The sequence below is a fragment of the Artemia franciscana genome, chromosome 15 (assembly GCF_032884065.1).
Source record: "Artemia franciscana chromosome 15, ASM3288406v1, whole genome shotgun sequence".
NCBI lineage: Eukaryota > Metazoa > Arthropoda > Branchiopoda > Anostraca > Artemiidae > Artemia > Artemia franciscana.
In genome coordinates, this window is record NC_088877.1 from 38,250,976 (window position 1) to 38,267,923 (window position 16,948).

Genomic DNA, 16,948 nt, shown 5'->3' on the forward strand with positions numbered 1-16,948 from the left:
TTGCTTTTTTCAAATTTCGACACGTTTCACGCTTAAGGTGTTTTAAAAAAGTTTTTCAAAGACAAATTAAAGAGCCTTATTAAATTTGTGAAGAGTGGAAATAATGTCTGATAATAATACCACTTAAAACGAAGTTAAAGTGATTTTTGAATAAATAGACCCCGGATCGACCGAAAATGAAAATTAATAGTTCCACAAAACACAAAAGATAACAGATACTGCTATGATCAAAAAATAATAACGAACAGGAATTATGTGGAATGACAAGGAAAGTTAAAAATAATCACTCATTAACATCCAAAGTGGCACAAAATTTTTTTTGATCAATTTAATCAATGACCTCCATTTCATGCATTCTCAACTTTTATTTTATTGCTTTCCACTTTCCTTAAATTCCTCTTATTTTCATATGATATATCGCTCAAATTGTTCTTGTAGAAGTCCTTCCTGTTCTGTTAAATGTAAAACACATTCATGAATATTCTTAGCTTTATTTTGTCTGTCTTCCCAAAGACTAAGGCCAGGGGTTGTCCTCAGGTTTCGAAAGTCTGAGGTCAGGTGTTGGAGTCCTGGTGTTGGTGGTTATTTGGTTTGGAATGGGGGTTAATTGTGCGACTCTGTAAACTCAGCCAGAGTCGAACCAGCTCTAAATGGGGCGGGGGGATACAGGAAGCTTCGGATGATTTGCCCCGACCACGAATGGCTCTTTTGGCCAAAGGCATCGAATAAGGAGGTTGGTACCTGCGCAAGTCACACTATTGGTCAGCTTGCGAAAAAGTTTTTGTTCCCCCAAAGCCACCATCAGCGACCTCACTAACTATTTCCCTAAAATTATATGTTCTGTCTTCTACATTGCTAAATTTTACACTCTCCAATTTAATATTCAACTTCTTCTGGAAAGTTTCGCTGGAATTCTTATAGGGAGTCCACCAATATCATCGCTTCCTAGAAAGCAGTTACCCATCCTAAGTTTTATCTTCAGGTTAATCCTTGACACAACTAGAGGGTTATCTTTACTTTTAACGTCGATAGCAGCCCTTTTGTATACCCTAGTGTATTGTATCGATCCTGTCAGTGTTCGATTTACAGTAACATAATAAGGTTAGCTGTATTACCGTAATGTCAATTCCATGCTAAATTATCGGCCATTCTATAATCAATTACTGCATTGGTTTTAATGCCTACAACATCGCAGCAGTCTGTAACCATGACAGTTTTCTTTGCTTTCGAAAAAGTTATGTGTGCTAGGATGCCTTTCTGTCTGCTATGACAACCGCCATTACTGTTTTCTTTTTCTAAGACAAAGTCATCCATGCTAGGATACTATCTATCCTTATTTGTACCAGCCTGGGTGGTAAAATCTTCTAATAAAATTACCATGTTTCCGCCTTTGACCCTTTTAATTTGTTTTGTCAGCTTTGGGCAAAATTCATTTGAGTCATTAGTATCTCCATTAGTTTGATTTACAAGGGTGCATACTGCTATGATTGATACCTTGAACTTTTTGGCCATAAATAAGTTTGTAGTAAATAAATTGTGTATCCTCTAATGTTATGTTTCTAACCGTGGGATGTAAGTTAGTGAAATTCCTGTTAAGTCCAGTTTGAAGTGTCTAAATTCGACTGTCAAAATGTCGATTTTTAATTACCTCAGTAGATCAGAATATATCTAAAGTAGATAAGAATATATCTTATGAAACTCAGCCCTTCTGTTATCTATTAAACTAAGTTATCAAACACAGACATACCTCTGCCGGGAGCAGGACGAGATTTAGGCCCTAGGGTGAGGCGCACTAAATTAGGCGAGTACTATTCAAGGCAGTGGCTTTATGAAGTCTATTATGGAGAATAATTCGTTAAATTATGGAGAAAATAGAATCAAAAAGTTTTTATTATGAATCGTTGATGGGCTCCAATCTGGGCAGTGGCTTCTGACCCTCAATCCTGTTTGCAAAATGCATGTTAGTCATTTATAACAACTGCTTTCAGACACTCAATGACATTTCGAAATTTCTAGATATTCAGGTTTCAAGTTAATATGGGCAGCTGACAGTGAGTAAAGTGTCGCTACAGATCAGTGAGTGAATTGCCTCTACAAACCAAATTCTTAAAATCCTCAAGCATCATTACAAGCTAAACTCTTAGAAATAAATTCATATATATTTTTTTTTTTTTTACAAAACCGTATGATTTGGAGTCTGTTCTAATGAAAAACATTAGTTTTAACCAAGCCAACGAGAAGTTATTAGTATGAATGTATTTGTTGAAACAAATTTGTCGAGAAAAGGCTGAAAGATCTGGCTTAATTTCGCCACATATTTTAGTAGTCTTGAGAATCAAGGAAGTATTTTTAGGTTGTTTTTTTTTAGCAGTTGACCATAGAAAACTACATGTTTAATTTGCTAATCCAATTAATCCAATTTAATGTCTAATTTTTTTCCAATTTTTTTACTGTTAATTTTTAAGTCTCATTTTAAAGCGCCATATAATGACTGTTTTTGGTTCTTCATAATTTCTGATACCAGAAGGGACACCTTTGTGAGAATTTTGATGTTATTTTCATTTATCTTTAGAGGTTGAAGAAACATTCCCTGATTTTAGCGAAGATATTTCATCGCTCAAACATGAAGATGTTCCTCCGGTGAATTCTCCTGACGTACCTAAAGAGCTTAATTGTAATTTAAAGCCTTCTGAGGTTGAATTGAATATTCGTGAGAATGAAAGTGAGTTTTCCAACAGTATATTTCTCTTATTATTCAGTCCAGAACCTATTTGAATTGCTTCGGAAATGTACTAGAAAATGGTGAAGTTGTATTTAGATCCACTCTAAATGTAGACTATATCGCGAGGATACCATGTTGGCTATTATCGTGGCAGAGGAATGTATTGTTTTGGCCCCAAGGGCATCACAATTAAATATTTTTGCCCTTCACTCCATCTTAAGTCTATTCATTTATTAATACGGCTATTTTCTACGATCATTTTTATAGTTACTATTAAATTGTTAAGATAGTTTTGGTCATATAAATTCTTTCCTGAAGTGTGATGCTGTATCGTAGAGTGAAGAATGTGAAAAATCATCCTTTTTACTCTGAAAGCAGAACGAAACACTTGACCGCCCGTTTTACTTGTATCTATTGAGTCAGGTTTTTCAATAATCTTTGGGAATGTACAACTTTTTTTATGGAACAGATATAAAACAGTATGAACATGTCGAAATTAAGGAAGAACAGTGATGTTTTTCAAATCAGAAGTACTTTTTTGAGAATTTGCCAATAGTTAACTAAATGGGTAAATACAACAGAATAAGATAGCCTAATTGGTCTTTTAAGAATTAATATAAAAATATTTTTTCCACAAAACGAGTTTTCAAAGGGAAGTAAAGAGCTACACTAAGCCAAAACTGAGCAGGAGTGAAGTCAATAACCTTCCAATCGTAAAACTACCACAAATCACCGTCAATAAATAAATAAAACTCAAAATGAACTGAATTTACAATAAATAACCTAGTCAAACTTAGTCAAGCGAACAAAACCTAGTCAAGCGAGCAAAAATTATTATTATGAGTATGACTGACAACCTCCAGACCTTAATTTGCACTTTACTAAACAAAAAAGAAAACGAAACAAAAAAACAATTGAACTTGAATTATCAGTTTTATATATCGGGTTTGAGTTCATTTATTTATCGTGCTTTTTGGTAGTTTCACGCTTGGAATGTTATTTGACTTTATTTCTGCTCATTTTTGGTTTAACTGAGCTTTTTACCTTTCTTAGAAAAACTTATTTTGTGGAAGAGTTTTTTAAATTAATGTGTTCTTTTTCAATTGACATTTTCTTTCATGGTAAAAAACAATATTTTATATATTTTCGGTTTTCTTTTATATAAGAATCAATAGTTTGGCTTGATATTTGTATGTCAGAGAAACTCTTTCAGCAATTTTTAATCCTGACGCAAATATTATTGTTCAATTTAAGTTTTTACATCTGAAGTTGACCATAAAAATCAAACTTGATATCATTAACAAAAAATTATATGTATGCTCTTTAAAAACCTGGATACTCTTAAGCTCTTTTGACTTATTTAAATTGTAAGAGCAAAAGTAGTAATAGTAGTAGCCCCGAAAGTTTCAATTTAATATCCCTAATCGTTCTCGATATATTTCTCAGATTTCATATTGGTAGCCATAGGTACAGTTGCTTTTGAATTAGTTTTAAAGTAACATTTAGTTTTGAAGCATGATAGGCCAATTGCATAACTGGGGGGGGGGAGTGACATACCCAGTATCCATAGAGACACACTTGCTTGACTATTCTATCATGCTGAACAAAACGGATGCCTAAAAATTTTGACGGAATATGTTTAGAAAACGCATGGCCTTAGTATTAGGGCTGCTTGCCCTCCAATCTCTTTTAATCTTAAAAAGGGTTCTAGAGCTTTTAATCTTGAACCAAATTAGTTCCTTTAAAAGCTTCAAAATTTCTAGCTATGATAGAGGGGCACTGCCTGTGAATGAATCGCCGAAAGACACCCTCTGTGTTTTAACACCTTAGGGTGGGGGCGCTGCCTGTGATATTGGCTATATGGCCTTTTAAAAATCTGGATGCATATAGTTTTTACTTTTATTTGAAACTCCCTATAAACGTTACCTAAAAGTTTCACTTTAATAGCCTTAGCGTTTTTAGTTATAGTAACTATAGTGTTGGTATTGATAGCATACACATAGTGCCTTCTGGCTAGTTCAAAAGCCACCACAGCATAATTTTAAAGGTCTAACTTAATCATGTAAGCTGTTCTTTAGGTTTTGCTTTGTCTCCTTTCTGAAAATCTACATGCTCATAGTTCGTTTTGATTTACTTCAACCTTCGCCTAATTTTTCCTTAAAAGTTTCACCTTAATACTTATAGCATGCGTACTAGCAATAGTTGTATTAGTAGCAGTGAGTGCATAGCTCCTTTGGTTTTTTATGGCATTTGGTATTTACCAAGTGACATATAGCAACCACAAATTATGTCGGTCTGTCTGTCTATCTGTCGGTCCTGGTTTTGCTAGTTTAAGCAATTCCAGATAAGCTAGGACGATGAAATTTGGCAGAACTATCAGGGAAGAGACAAGATTAAATTAGAAATAGTCGTTTCCCTGATTCGACCATCTGGGAGAGGGAGTGGGGGACGGTTAATTCGGAAAAATTAGAAAAAATGAGGTATTTTTAACTTACGTACGGGTAATCGGATCTTAATGAAATTTGATATTTAAAAGGATATCGTGTGTCAGAGCTTTTATTTTAATCCGATGGCATTGGGGGAGTTGGAGGGGGAAACCTAAAATCTTAGTAAACGCTTAGAGTGGAGGGATCGGGATGAAACTTCGTGGGAAAAATAAGCGTAAATCCTAGATACGTGATTGACATAACCGGAACGGATCCACTCTCATTGGGGGAGTTGGGGGGGGGGGGGGGTTAATTCTGAAAAATTAGAAAAATTAGTTATTTTTAACTTACAAAGGAGTTACCAGATCTTACTGAAATTTCATATTTAGAAGGACCTCGTAAATCAGATCTCTTATCTTAAATCTCGACAGGCATGGACGTTTTTACGGAAATGATGGTAGTATGAACTTCAGAGGGGGGTCATTTGATTGTAAATCAGAATCTCGAGTGCCCATTTTGAGAATCAAAAGTTATCAGAGGGCAACTAGCCGCCCTCCCCCTAGACTCTTTTCCCCTAAATGCCTCCGATAAAAATTTTAGATAGCTATTTTGTTCAAAATAGTTTAAAGATAGTTCAAAGAAAAATAACAAAAACTCTGGGTTTGACACAACCCTCAAGAACCAATGGGCAAGTGTTGTAAGGTATGTACCGGGGATAAATGAGTTTTTTTTTTGTAAAAGGTGGTTGTATAAACTTCAGAGGTGGCTCGTTTGATTGGAAAATAAAAGTTTTAGTTACCTTTCTAAGAGTCAAAAGTGAACGGAGGGCATCTACTCCCCCCCAAACACATACCCTCTTTTTTATTCAATCAATGTTTTGAGATAGCCATTTTGTTTGAACTAGTCCAATGGTTAGAAGAAAACTTTGTGCTACACGTAATGCTCCCCCATAAAGCCCATGGGAAGGGTTGTAAATTATGCCTTGAGGCATCTAAGGTTTTGATGGAAGATTTAACTTCAGGGGGAACTCAAATGACTAGAAATTGAAAGTTCTAGTTCCCTTTATAAGAGTCAAAAGGCAGCTAACCCTCTTGCCTTCTTTACTCCAAGTACATCCGATCGAATTTTTCAGAGAGATATTTTGTTAAAAAAAAATAAGTCACAAGATTGGATAACAAAAACTCCAGGATCAAAACAACCCCTTAGAGCCCCAGGGAAAATGTTGTATGCCATGTCCTTTTGGCATACAAGGTTCTTATGCGAAAATTTTCGTAAATAGTTCAAAGACCAGATATACCAAACGCCCACCCCCACTCAAAACTCATGGCCGATATTTTATTCCAAAAATAAGCGAGCTGATCCCTAGTCTTCTCTGCATGCCCCCCCCCCCAAAAAAAAACTTTAAATTTTTTTTATTGGTTTAAATAACCAATCATAGCAGATAAAGATACAATAAGTACTGATATAAATGAGCAAATAAATCTTAAAATGAGAGAAACTTAAATTTAATATGCAAATTAAGCCTGAAACGAACAAAAATCTTTACACACAAGAGTTTGGGTTTTGTCTCCTTCTCTCACTGTATAAGTCTAAAGCCTACTGCGTTATTGGCCCTTCGATGAAAACAAATTATATTTCAAATGTTTTATTTTGTACTTATTACAACATTGAAAATTAAGTTGAAAACTAGAGTAAAATTAAATTTTGAACTGATGAGCTTCCGGCAATTAATGTCATTGTATACCAAATTTTCAGTTTATTTTTATTAGTTCTTTCCAGGGCTGGTAAAGACAATTATAGCTTCACTACAAACAAGAGTGTGGATACTGTCCTTTTCCCGAACTGTCAAAGTCTTAAGAATATTCAAATCATATATAGTTTTCAATAAAGCACCTTATTTACCCACAATAGGAGTTTAATGCGCTGCGGGGATCTGGAGGAAAAACACTGGTACAAAGAAGGTGGTAAGGCACATAAATAGAAAATAATGAAGTGCTAAGGGTGTCAAAATATAGAACCCAACCAGTATTATTGCAGTCACTTATTTTATTCCATATTGATTTCTGAAATGGGGGAACAAGTGGCAAATCTGCTGTAATAACAAAATTTAAATTATGTGGCAGGTGGTCATAGTCCCTTTCTTCTTCATCAACGTAGACAGTAGTAATATAGAGTTATGAGTAGCATACACAGTGATCCAGATCCAAAAAAGAGCCCTTGTTGTGAAAGCATGTAAATTACAGTCTGTGTTTACCACTCGAACAGATAGTGGGAAACAGGCAAGTAAGGCCTCATTCCGATGTCTCATTTAAATCGCAGTTCAAATCCCCAATTAGTATCCATTTGTATCCATTAGACTGGTTCAAAAATTTACAGTTTTGTAAACATTGGGCAGCTTGTCTAACTTTTAGCTCTTAGTTCGAACGTTCTGATTGGGTATTTTACAGGCATAGGCATATTGATAGGAACGCTCTGTTTATTTTGAGTAAAATGGTTATATCAAAATTTTCCTTGGGTGTATGTTTAGGGAAAGCAACTAAAAGGCGTGAGAGAGGGGCGGCTGGCTGATGACCTTATCGCTTTTGACACTTAAAAAGGGAGTTCAAAATTTTTCTCTGTTTGAATTAGCCCCCTCTGAGGTATCAGCTGCAATCTGTTTCATACGTAATGATCTTGCGAAAAAAGGATACTAAAAATTGACAAAATCTGAAAACTTACAGTGCTATCGTGGAGGATATTATTGTCATTTCTCGTGACTAACGTATAATAAAAAAAAATTGTGTTGAATTTGCTTAGTAACATTTACTGTTGAATTTGTTTTTATGTCAATTTTATTTATATTATGCGATCGTGTAGCAAAATATGGTGACATGTCTCATGTTGTTGTTAAATGTATTGATGGTTTTATGGACCATCCTTCTTTTACTTGTCCTACTAAACGTAAAAAACGATCGAGAGGACATAGGAAAAATAATAGAAAAAATGAATTAGATGTACATATGCTTTCTATAGATCTATGCCAGCTACTTGAATCTAGGGGTATGATTTCTGTAATAAAATGTCTAAATAATTTATCTAAGAGGAATTTAATCAAACTTTTCTGGATTGTTAAGAATAATACAGCTCTTGATTATAATTTTAAAGTAATATGTGATACAATTTGCATTCTAACTAAAACGAAATTTATTTCAAAAAAGAAAAAGTTCGATAAGATTAGTAATAAGGATAACAGATTATATTTACCTATTAATTTTACTTGTAAGCAGATTGAAGATATTAATTTACCAGAAATTTTAAATCAGCGGCATGTGAAACAGGCCCTTCCTAGTAATTTGAATTATAATGATAGTCCAGTTTTAACTTATAAATTTTCAAAAACTATTGGGCAAATTATTTTTAATTATAATTTAATACTAAAAAGACTAGATAGTGATATAAATTGGAAACCGGTTTGTAATTGTAAGCAACTTGGCCCATTTGTAAATCCTACTTACAAACATGTTATAACAGGGGACTTGTCAATAATAAAGCAAGATGATCTTTAAATTATAATGAATAAAGGGGCTAATTTCCGTCTTTCTCATCATCTGAAACCATCGAGTGTTCTTGATGGCTTGGAAAATGATTTTGATTTATTTATTGATAAGTGGTGTAAGAAAGAGAATAAAAATAAAGAGAGTTTTCAAAGTTGGAAGAATTTAATTATTAGTAGAATAAGAAATAAAATTTATTCTAACTTAAAAAATAGTAACACTAAATCATTATTTTATAATGCGAAGATTAAACAAGCAATTGCTAATCTAAAGAATGAATTTGTAATTGTGCCAGTGGATAAAGCTAGTTATAATTTTGCCATAATTTGTCAGAAGCTGTATTGTGATATCTTAAAAAGGGAGTTATGCACAACTAATGTTTACGAAAAGGTAAATATAGAGGATGAGAATTTAATTGAAAAGACTGAAGAAATACTTTTTAAAAATTTTAATATTAAAATAAATGACAATGATAAAAAGTTCCCTTTCCTAAGTTGGACTGTAAAATTTCATAAGAATCCCCCTAAACCACGGTTTATTGGTGGAGCAGCTAAATGTCCAACCCGCATTACTGCTACTGACCTCTCTTTAGTTTTAAAGGAAATTGTAAATAAACTTAAAACCTATTGTTCTGGTATTAGAAAATTTTCGAATTTTAATCCATATTGGAGTGTTAATAATTCACTGCAGGTGATAGATTCTTTAAAAATGGTTTCAGCTAAAAGAATTGAGTCTTTCGATTTTGCGACAATGTATACTAATTTATCACTTAATGTAGTGTTTGATAATTTAAAAACTGTTATCAAGAAATCTTTCCTCTTATCTAGTAAAAGTTTCTTAAAAATATACATTTATAATAAAAAAGCTATATGGACAAATTGCTTTAATACTACAGTTAACTTGAGATGTTACATCTTGGATATGATTTTTGAGTTATTAGAATTTGTTTTATACAATACTTATATAAAATTTGGGGGTGATTTGTACAAGCAAATTGTGGGAATTCCCAGGGGGGGGGGGAATGCCAGCCCATTTATAGCTGACTTGTTTTTAAGTCAACTAGAATATAAATATATGATGGATAAGAATAATCCAATTAATTGTGTTGCAAGAGCAACACTTTGGTTTTGTCCCGGTTTTTTTTGTTTGTTTTTTTCCTATGCCGCCGATCTCAGCTTATTCCTGGAAACTGGTAAGGGTCTAACCTGTGCGGTTTTTACGGAAAGTGTGGACCTCAGGCCGGATTGATGAATATGACATTACATTTTGGAAAGCTCCGTAGAACTCTTGCCTGGGGCCAAAAAGGATGGTTTTTTGCTTGTCCTCGAGCCAGAGCCTATGGTGTGCGAAGTGAAGTGGAGTTATATAGCCTATGTCAGAGAGAAGTATCTGAAGTTGTACAGCCAAGCTTTCGTTTCATCAAACCATGTTTCTGCTTTCGAGTGGAAAGGTCCGTTCTAGCAGGCAAGCAGGCAGGCACCAGTTTCAAATTGAAGATGGACTAAAATCTATAAGTGTTAAATATATGCGGTAGTTCCCCGGCCCCACAGCCAATATATCTTCTTTGAGTGATAAATAGAAAAATTTACAGAAACAAAAAAGTGCGATTTTCCCACGGGTCCGAAAGTGCTGCCATCTATTGTTTCTAGCCATTTCTGTTCGTGATTTCAGCTGACTTTACCATTTTTTTTTCTACTTGGGATTACAATAGAGAAATGGTATCAGATATACCTCTTAAACTTTAAAAGTTCTCTCATTGCTAAAGAAATTAGAGCTTATCCTTTGCTCCTTTCTAAGTGGTGGTGTTAGAAAGTTGGCCTCCGGCAAAAAAGTCAACTTTTGAACTAAGACAGATAGAATTTTTTTTTTTCAATGACAATCGATAGACCTTGATGAGCTGATCAAAGTATATGTCATCCATTTTTTGTTACAAAAATTCCTTCATGACATACACCAGTTTGAAAGTTTCAAGGGGTTGACAACTTCAGTGGTAAGGTACACACTTGAACCAAAAATAGGCCGATACCAATTGTGAGATATGTAGGGGACTTCCAAGCAACAGTCGATTATTAGCTTATAATCATCTTTGGCAATGAGGGGTTTGCAACTTTTGCTGATTGGTGTACCTACTATCTGTTTCTGGTGTAATTGATGGTAAGAACAACTTGGTTCCCGATTGTAAGACATGTAGGGGAGTAAGTAATAATCGGCTGTTAGGCTACAATGACTTCAGCGACAAGGGGTTTGGAACTTTTGCTAGTTGGTGTACCCATTATTTGTTTCCGGTGAACTTGGATGTATATCCCGGGAGAGGGACTTGTAAGTAAGAATCAGTTGCTAGAGGAGGCTCACGAGGGGCTACAAATTTGTGCAAATTGGTACACATCTATGGAATCAGGGACCCATAAATTTCCTGTAATGACTCGCCATCCAATAATAAGCGATCCTGGATGGCGAGTCATTACAGGAAATTTATGGGTCCCTGATGGTATTTTGATCCTGAAAAGTTACAGATAGCTTTATAATACCAACTAGATTACATAAGATAATGTTCCAAGTTTCCATCCGTCATGATGTCTACGATTGAAAAGGATTAAGTTCAACCGGCTGCAAAGTGACATTTAGGGGCCTAGTAAGTAATAATCGGCTGTTAGTGTGGACCTCGGGCCGGATTGATGAATATGACATTATATTTTGGAAAGCTCCGTACGACTCTTGCCTGGGGCCAAAAAGGATGGTTTTTGCTTGTCCTTGAGCCAGAGCCTATGGTGTGCAAAGGATAAAGTTCAACTGGCTGCAAAGTCAATTTAGTCCCTTTTTCTAATTTTTTTTTTTTCAACCCTGAGGAATAGCCTTTGATCATCTGATTACTGATTGTGTTATTCTTTGTCTCTCACGGAAGAGGGACTTGTAAGCAAGAATGGGTTGCTAAAAGAGGATCATGAGGGGCTACAAATTTGTGCAAATTGGTGCACATCTATGGTATTTGATCCTGAAAAGTTACGGATAGCTTTATAATACCAACTAGATTATATAAGATAATGTTCCAAAATTCCATCCGTCACGATGTCTACGATTGAAAAGGATAAAGTTCAACTGGCTGCAAACTCAATTTAGTCCCTTTTTCCGATATTCTTTTGCTGTTGTTTTTTCAACGCTGAAGAATTTGATCATGTGATTACTGATTGTGTTCTTCTTTGAATATGCCGTTTTGAAAGCTTTGATAGTTTTGACAACTTCAGCATTTAACCAATAGCGAAGAAACAAAACCAAAGTGTTGCTCTCGCAACACTTTAATCGACAAAGCCGAACAAAGGTTGCCGCAACACTTCACGTTGCCCAGGCAACGTAGGTCTAGTTTAAAACATGCTTTGTCAAATAATAAAAGATATTTAGATGATATTTTGGTCTTAAATTATAAGGATTTCATTGATAGTTCTAAAAATATATATCCATCAGAGCTTATTCTTGAGCCTAGTCATGGCGCTGGTCATGAAGATCATTTCTTAAATTTAAATATTAATATTTGTGATAATAATAAATTAACTTTTAAAATGTATAATAAAACGGATGATTTTGATTTTGAAGTGATTAGTTTCCCATTCCCTGAAAGTAATATACACTCAAATATCACATATTCAGCGTTTTTCTCACAGTTACTTCGTTATGCAAGGATGTGTAGTAATTATATTGATTTTAAAAATAGATGTAAAATCTTAAGCCAAAAATTGATATCAAGAGGTTTTTCTGCAAATAAAATTAACTTGACAATTTAAAAAATTTAGTTTTCATTATAACGAACTTTTAAATAAATATCAAAAGAATTATCTAGAAATACTTAAAGAAATTTTCAACTAATTTCGGAGGTTCGAGAAATTTTGTCGCAGCGCCATTTATTTTGAATTGTGTTTCTAATTGAGCGGATTTTCTTAAAAATTAGCCACATGGTAAAGATGAATTCTATAATTGTTTAGTTCATTCAGGTTTTTTGCAATGTGTTAATATTTGTGATTTGGTAAAATTGATAATATTTAGTTTACCTATTGTTGCTAAAAAGAGGGATATATTTACAGGATAAGCTTGTTTTGGTTTTACTTGGTTGTTTTACATTTGCTGTTTTTTTTCTCATAGGCATTTATTTTGGGGGTGATACCTGACACGGGGATGCCATGGATATTCTGTGGTAGCGACAACACTGTGCTGGGTAGAGAATTTAAAGTGGTGAAACCCTATATAGGCCAGTGTATTCTCCTGAGGAGCCCTTATGTTGGGTGTTGCCTCTGAATTATTTGTCTATATTATTTTTTCTATTGTTTGGTAAATGACGACTTATACTTATTGACGACATGACTGCCTGTCCATGGATTATTCTTTACGGTTGATTGTGTATGGCTATGCTGTTTGACCTATGTGATTGTATGGATGAGTAGGGTTAAGGCCTCATTCAAGTGCTTGTCTATATTAATCACTAATTTAGGAAAACAGTCTTCCTTTTCTCCTTCTGTCTCTCTTTTTTTTTTGTGTTTGTGCTGTTGCATTGGTGATTTCTCTTTTCATGATATTATTCCAGGTTGGATCCAGTGCTGGTGGAGAAAATTTTTTTTAGTTTTCTCCCCGACAGACCTTTACCCTGGTCCAGGTTTTTAACCTGATATTGTTAATTATTGGTGAGATGGCACTTATGCAAATTTCATATTCTTTCTTGTTTTTGTTTATGTATTTATTAACCTATTGACCTTGGCATGTTTTTTGGACTTTGATTGTTGGATTTTGATTTGGATGTTGGTTTGTTTTGGATTTATTTTCAATAACTTTTTATGCAACAAAACACAAATATTAGCCTTGGGACTCGGAACGATTTTTTGAAAGTTAGTAAGTGTAAAAGTCGTTGTTTTCTTTGCCAAGATCATTTTGTCCCACGGACTTCTTTTAATAGCACATTGCATAATAAAAATTTTGCATGCAAGTTACGTGGTAATGTTAATTGTAGAAAAACCAATGTAATTTACCTATTAGAATGTAATAAATGCTGCCTACAATATGTGGGGGAAACAACTAATAATATATATAAAAGATTTTCTGGACATAAGACAACAGTTAATAATGAAAAAACTGATAACTATCTAGTTCAACATTGTAATAATGGTAAATGTTCCATATCAGATATAACTTTCACAATTTTAGAAAATTTAAATAAAGAAGAGAAGAATAATAGACTACGTAAACAGGAGGATTTCTGGATCCATACTCTTGGTACAGTTTATCCTTTTGGGCTAAATGATCGTGTAGCAAAATATGGAGACATGTATCATGTTGTTGTTAAATGTATTGATGGTTTTATGGACCATCCTTCTTTTACTTGTCCTACTAAACGTAAAAAACGATCGAGAGGACATAGGAAAAATAATAGAAAAAATGAATTAGATGTACATATGCTTTCTATAGATCTATGCCAGCTACTTGAATCTAGGGGTATGATTTCTGTAATAAAATGTCTAAATAATTTATCTAAGCGGAATTTAATCAAACTTTTCTGGATTGTTAAGAATAATACAGCGCTTGATTATAATTTTAAAGTAATATGTGATACAATTTGCATTCTAACTAAAACGAAATTTATTTCAAAAAAGAAAAAGCTCGATAAGATTAGTAATAAGGATAACAGATTATATTTACCTATTAATTTTACTTGTAAGCAGATTGAAGATATTAATTTACCAGAAATTTTAAATCAGCGGCATATGAAACAGGCCCTTCCTAGTAATTCGAATTATAATGATAGTCTAGTTTTAACTTATAAATTTTCAAAAACTATTGGGAAATTATTTTTAATTATAATTTAATACTAAAAAGACTAGATAGTGATATAAATCGGAAACCGGCTTGTAATTGTAAGCAACTTGGCCCATTTGTAAATCCTACTTACAAACATGTTATAACAGGGGACTTGTAAATAATAAAGCAAGATGATCTTCAAATTATAATGAATAAAGGGGCTAATTTCCGTCTTTCTCATCATCTGAAACCATCGAGTGTTCTTGATGGCTTGGAAAATGATTTTGATTTATTTATTGATAAGTGGTGTAAGAAAGAGAATAAAAATAAAGAGAGTTTTCAAAGTTGGAAGAATTTAATTATTAGTAGAATAAGAAATAAAATATATTCTAACTTAAAAAATAGTAACACTAAATCATTATTTTATAATGCGAAGATTAAACAAGCAATTGCTAATCTAAAGAATGAATTTGTAATTGTGCCAGTGGATAAAGCTAATAATAATTTTGCCATAATTTGTCAGAAGCTGTATTGTGGTATCTTAAAAAGGGAGTTATGCACAACTAATGTTTACGAAAAGGTAAGTATAGAGGATGAGAATTTAATTGAAAAGACTGAAGAAATACTTTTTAAAAATTTTAATATTAAAATAAATGACAATGATAAAAAGTTCCCTTTCCTATATTAGACTGTAAAATTTCATAAGAATCCCCCTAAACAGCGGTTTATTGGTGGAGCAGTTAAATGTCCAACCCGCATTGCTGCTACTGACCTCTCTTTAATTTTAAAGGAAATTGTAAATAAACTTAAAACCTATTGTTCTGGTATTAAAAAATTTTCGAATTTTAATCCATATTGGAGTGTTAATAATTCACTGCAGGTGATAGATTCCTTAACAATGGTTTCAGCTAAAAGAATTGAGTCTTTCGATTTTGCGACAATGTATACTAATTTATCACTTAATGTAGTGTTTGATAATTTAAAAACTGTTATCAAGAAATCTTTCCTCTTATCTAGTAAAAGGTTCTTAAAAATAGACATTTATAATAAAAAAACTATATGGAAAAATTGCTTTAATACTACAGTTAACTTGAGATGTTACAGCTTGGATATGATTTTTGAGTTATTAGAATTTGTTTTATACTATACTTATATAAGATTTGGGGGTGATTTGTACAAGCAAATTGTGGTAATTCCCAGGGGGGGGGAATACCAGCCCATTTATAGCTGACTTGTTTTTAAGTCAACTAGAATATAAATATATCATGGATAAGAATAATCCAATTAATTTAAAACATGCTTTGTCAAATAATAAAAGATATTTAGATGATATTTTGGTCTTAAATTGTAAGGATTTCATTGATATTTTTAAAAATATATATCCATCAGAGCTTATTCTTGAGCCTAGTCATGGCGCTGGTCATGAAGATCATTTCTTAGATTTAAATAGTAATATTTGTGAAAATAATAAATTAAGTTTTAAAATGTATAATAAAACGGATGATTTTGATTTTGAAGTGATTAGTCTCCCATTCCCTGAAAGTAATATATACTCAAATATCACATATTCAGCGTTTTTCTCACAGTTACTTCGTTATGCAAGGATTTGTAGTAATTATATTGATTTTAAAAATAGATGTAAAATCTTAAGCCAAAAATTGATATCAAGAGGTTTTTCTGCAAATAAATTAACTTGGCAATTTGAAAAATTTAGTTTTCATTATAACGAACTTTTAAATAAATATCAAAAGAATTATCTAGAAATACTTAAAGAAATTTTCAACTAATTTCGGAGGTTCGAGAAATGTTGTCGCAGCGCCATTTATTTTGAATTGTGTTTCTAATTGAGCGGATTTTCTTAAGAATTAGCCACATGGTAAAGATGAATTCTATAATTGTTTAGTTCATTCAGGTTTTTTGCAATGTGTTAATATTTGTGATTTGGTAAAATTTATAATATTTAGTTTACCTATTGTTGCTAAAAAGAGGGATATATTAACAGGATAAGCTTGTTTTGGTTTTACTTGGTTGTTTTACATTTGCTGTTTTTTTTTCATAGGCATGTATTTTGGGGGTGATATCTGACACAGGGGTGCCATGGATATTCTGTGGTAGCCACAACACTGTGCTGGGTAGAGAATTTAAAGTGGCGAAACCCTATATAGGCCAGTGTATTCTCCTGATGAGCCCTTATGTTGGGTGTTGCCTCTGAATTATTTGTCTATATTTTTTTTCTATTGTTTGGTAAATGACGACTTATACTTATTGACGACATGACTGCCTGTCCATGGATTATTCTTTATGGTTGATTGTGTATGGCTATGCTGTTTGACATATGTGATTGTATGGATGAGTAGGGTTAAGGCCTCATTCAAGTGCTGGTCTATATTAATCACTAATTTGGGAAAACAGTCTTTCTTTTCTCCTTCTGTCTCTCTTTTTTTTGTGTGTTTGTGCTGTTGCATTGGTGATTTTTCTTTTCATGATATATA

At 33.2% G+C, this 16,948-nt stretch overlaps 1 protein-coding gene across 5 annotated transcripts in view; it reads left to right on the forward strand.

The window, feature by feature from the left end:
- Window positions 1-16,948, forward strand: part of LOC136036440 (zinc finger and SCAN domain-containing protein 20-like) — a 113,145-nt gene that overhangs the window by 55,848 nt on the left and 40,349 nt on the right. The window contains exon 6 of one of the 5 annotated variants that reach the window (XM_065718679.1): window positions 2,573-2,722. The exons of the other annotated variants lie outside the window; for them this stretch is intronic. Coding sequence (XP_065574751.1) covers window positions 2,573-2,722 — 150 coding nt within the window. The remainder of the gene's footprint in view (window positions 1-2,572; window positions 2,723-16,948) is intronic. 5 annotated transcript variants of the gene reach the window in all.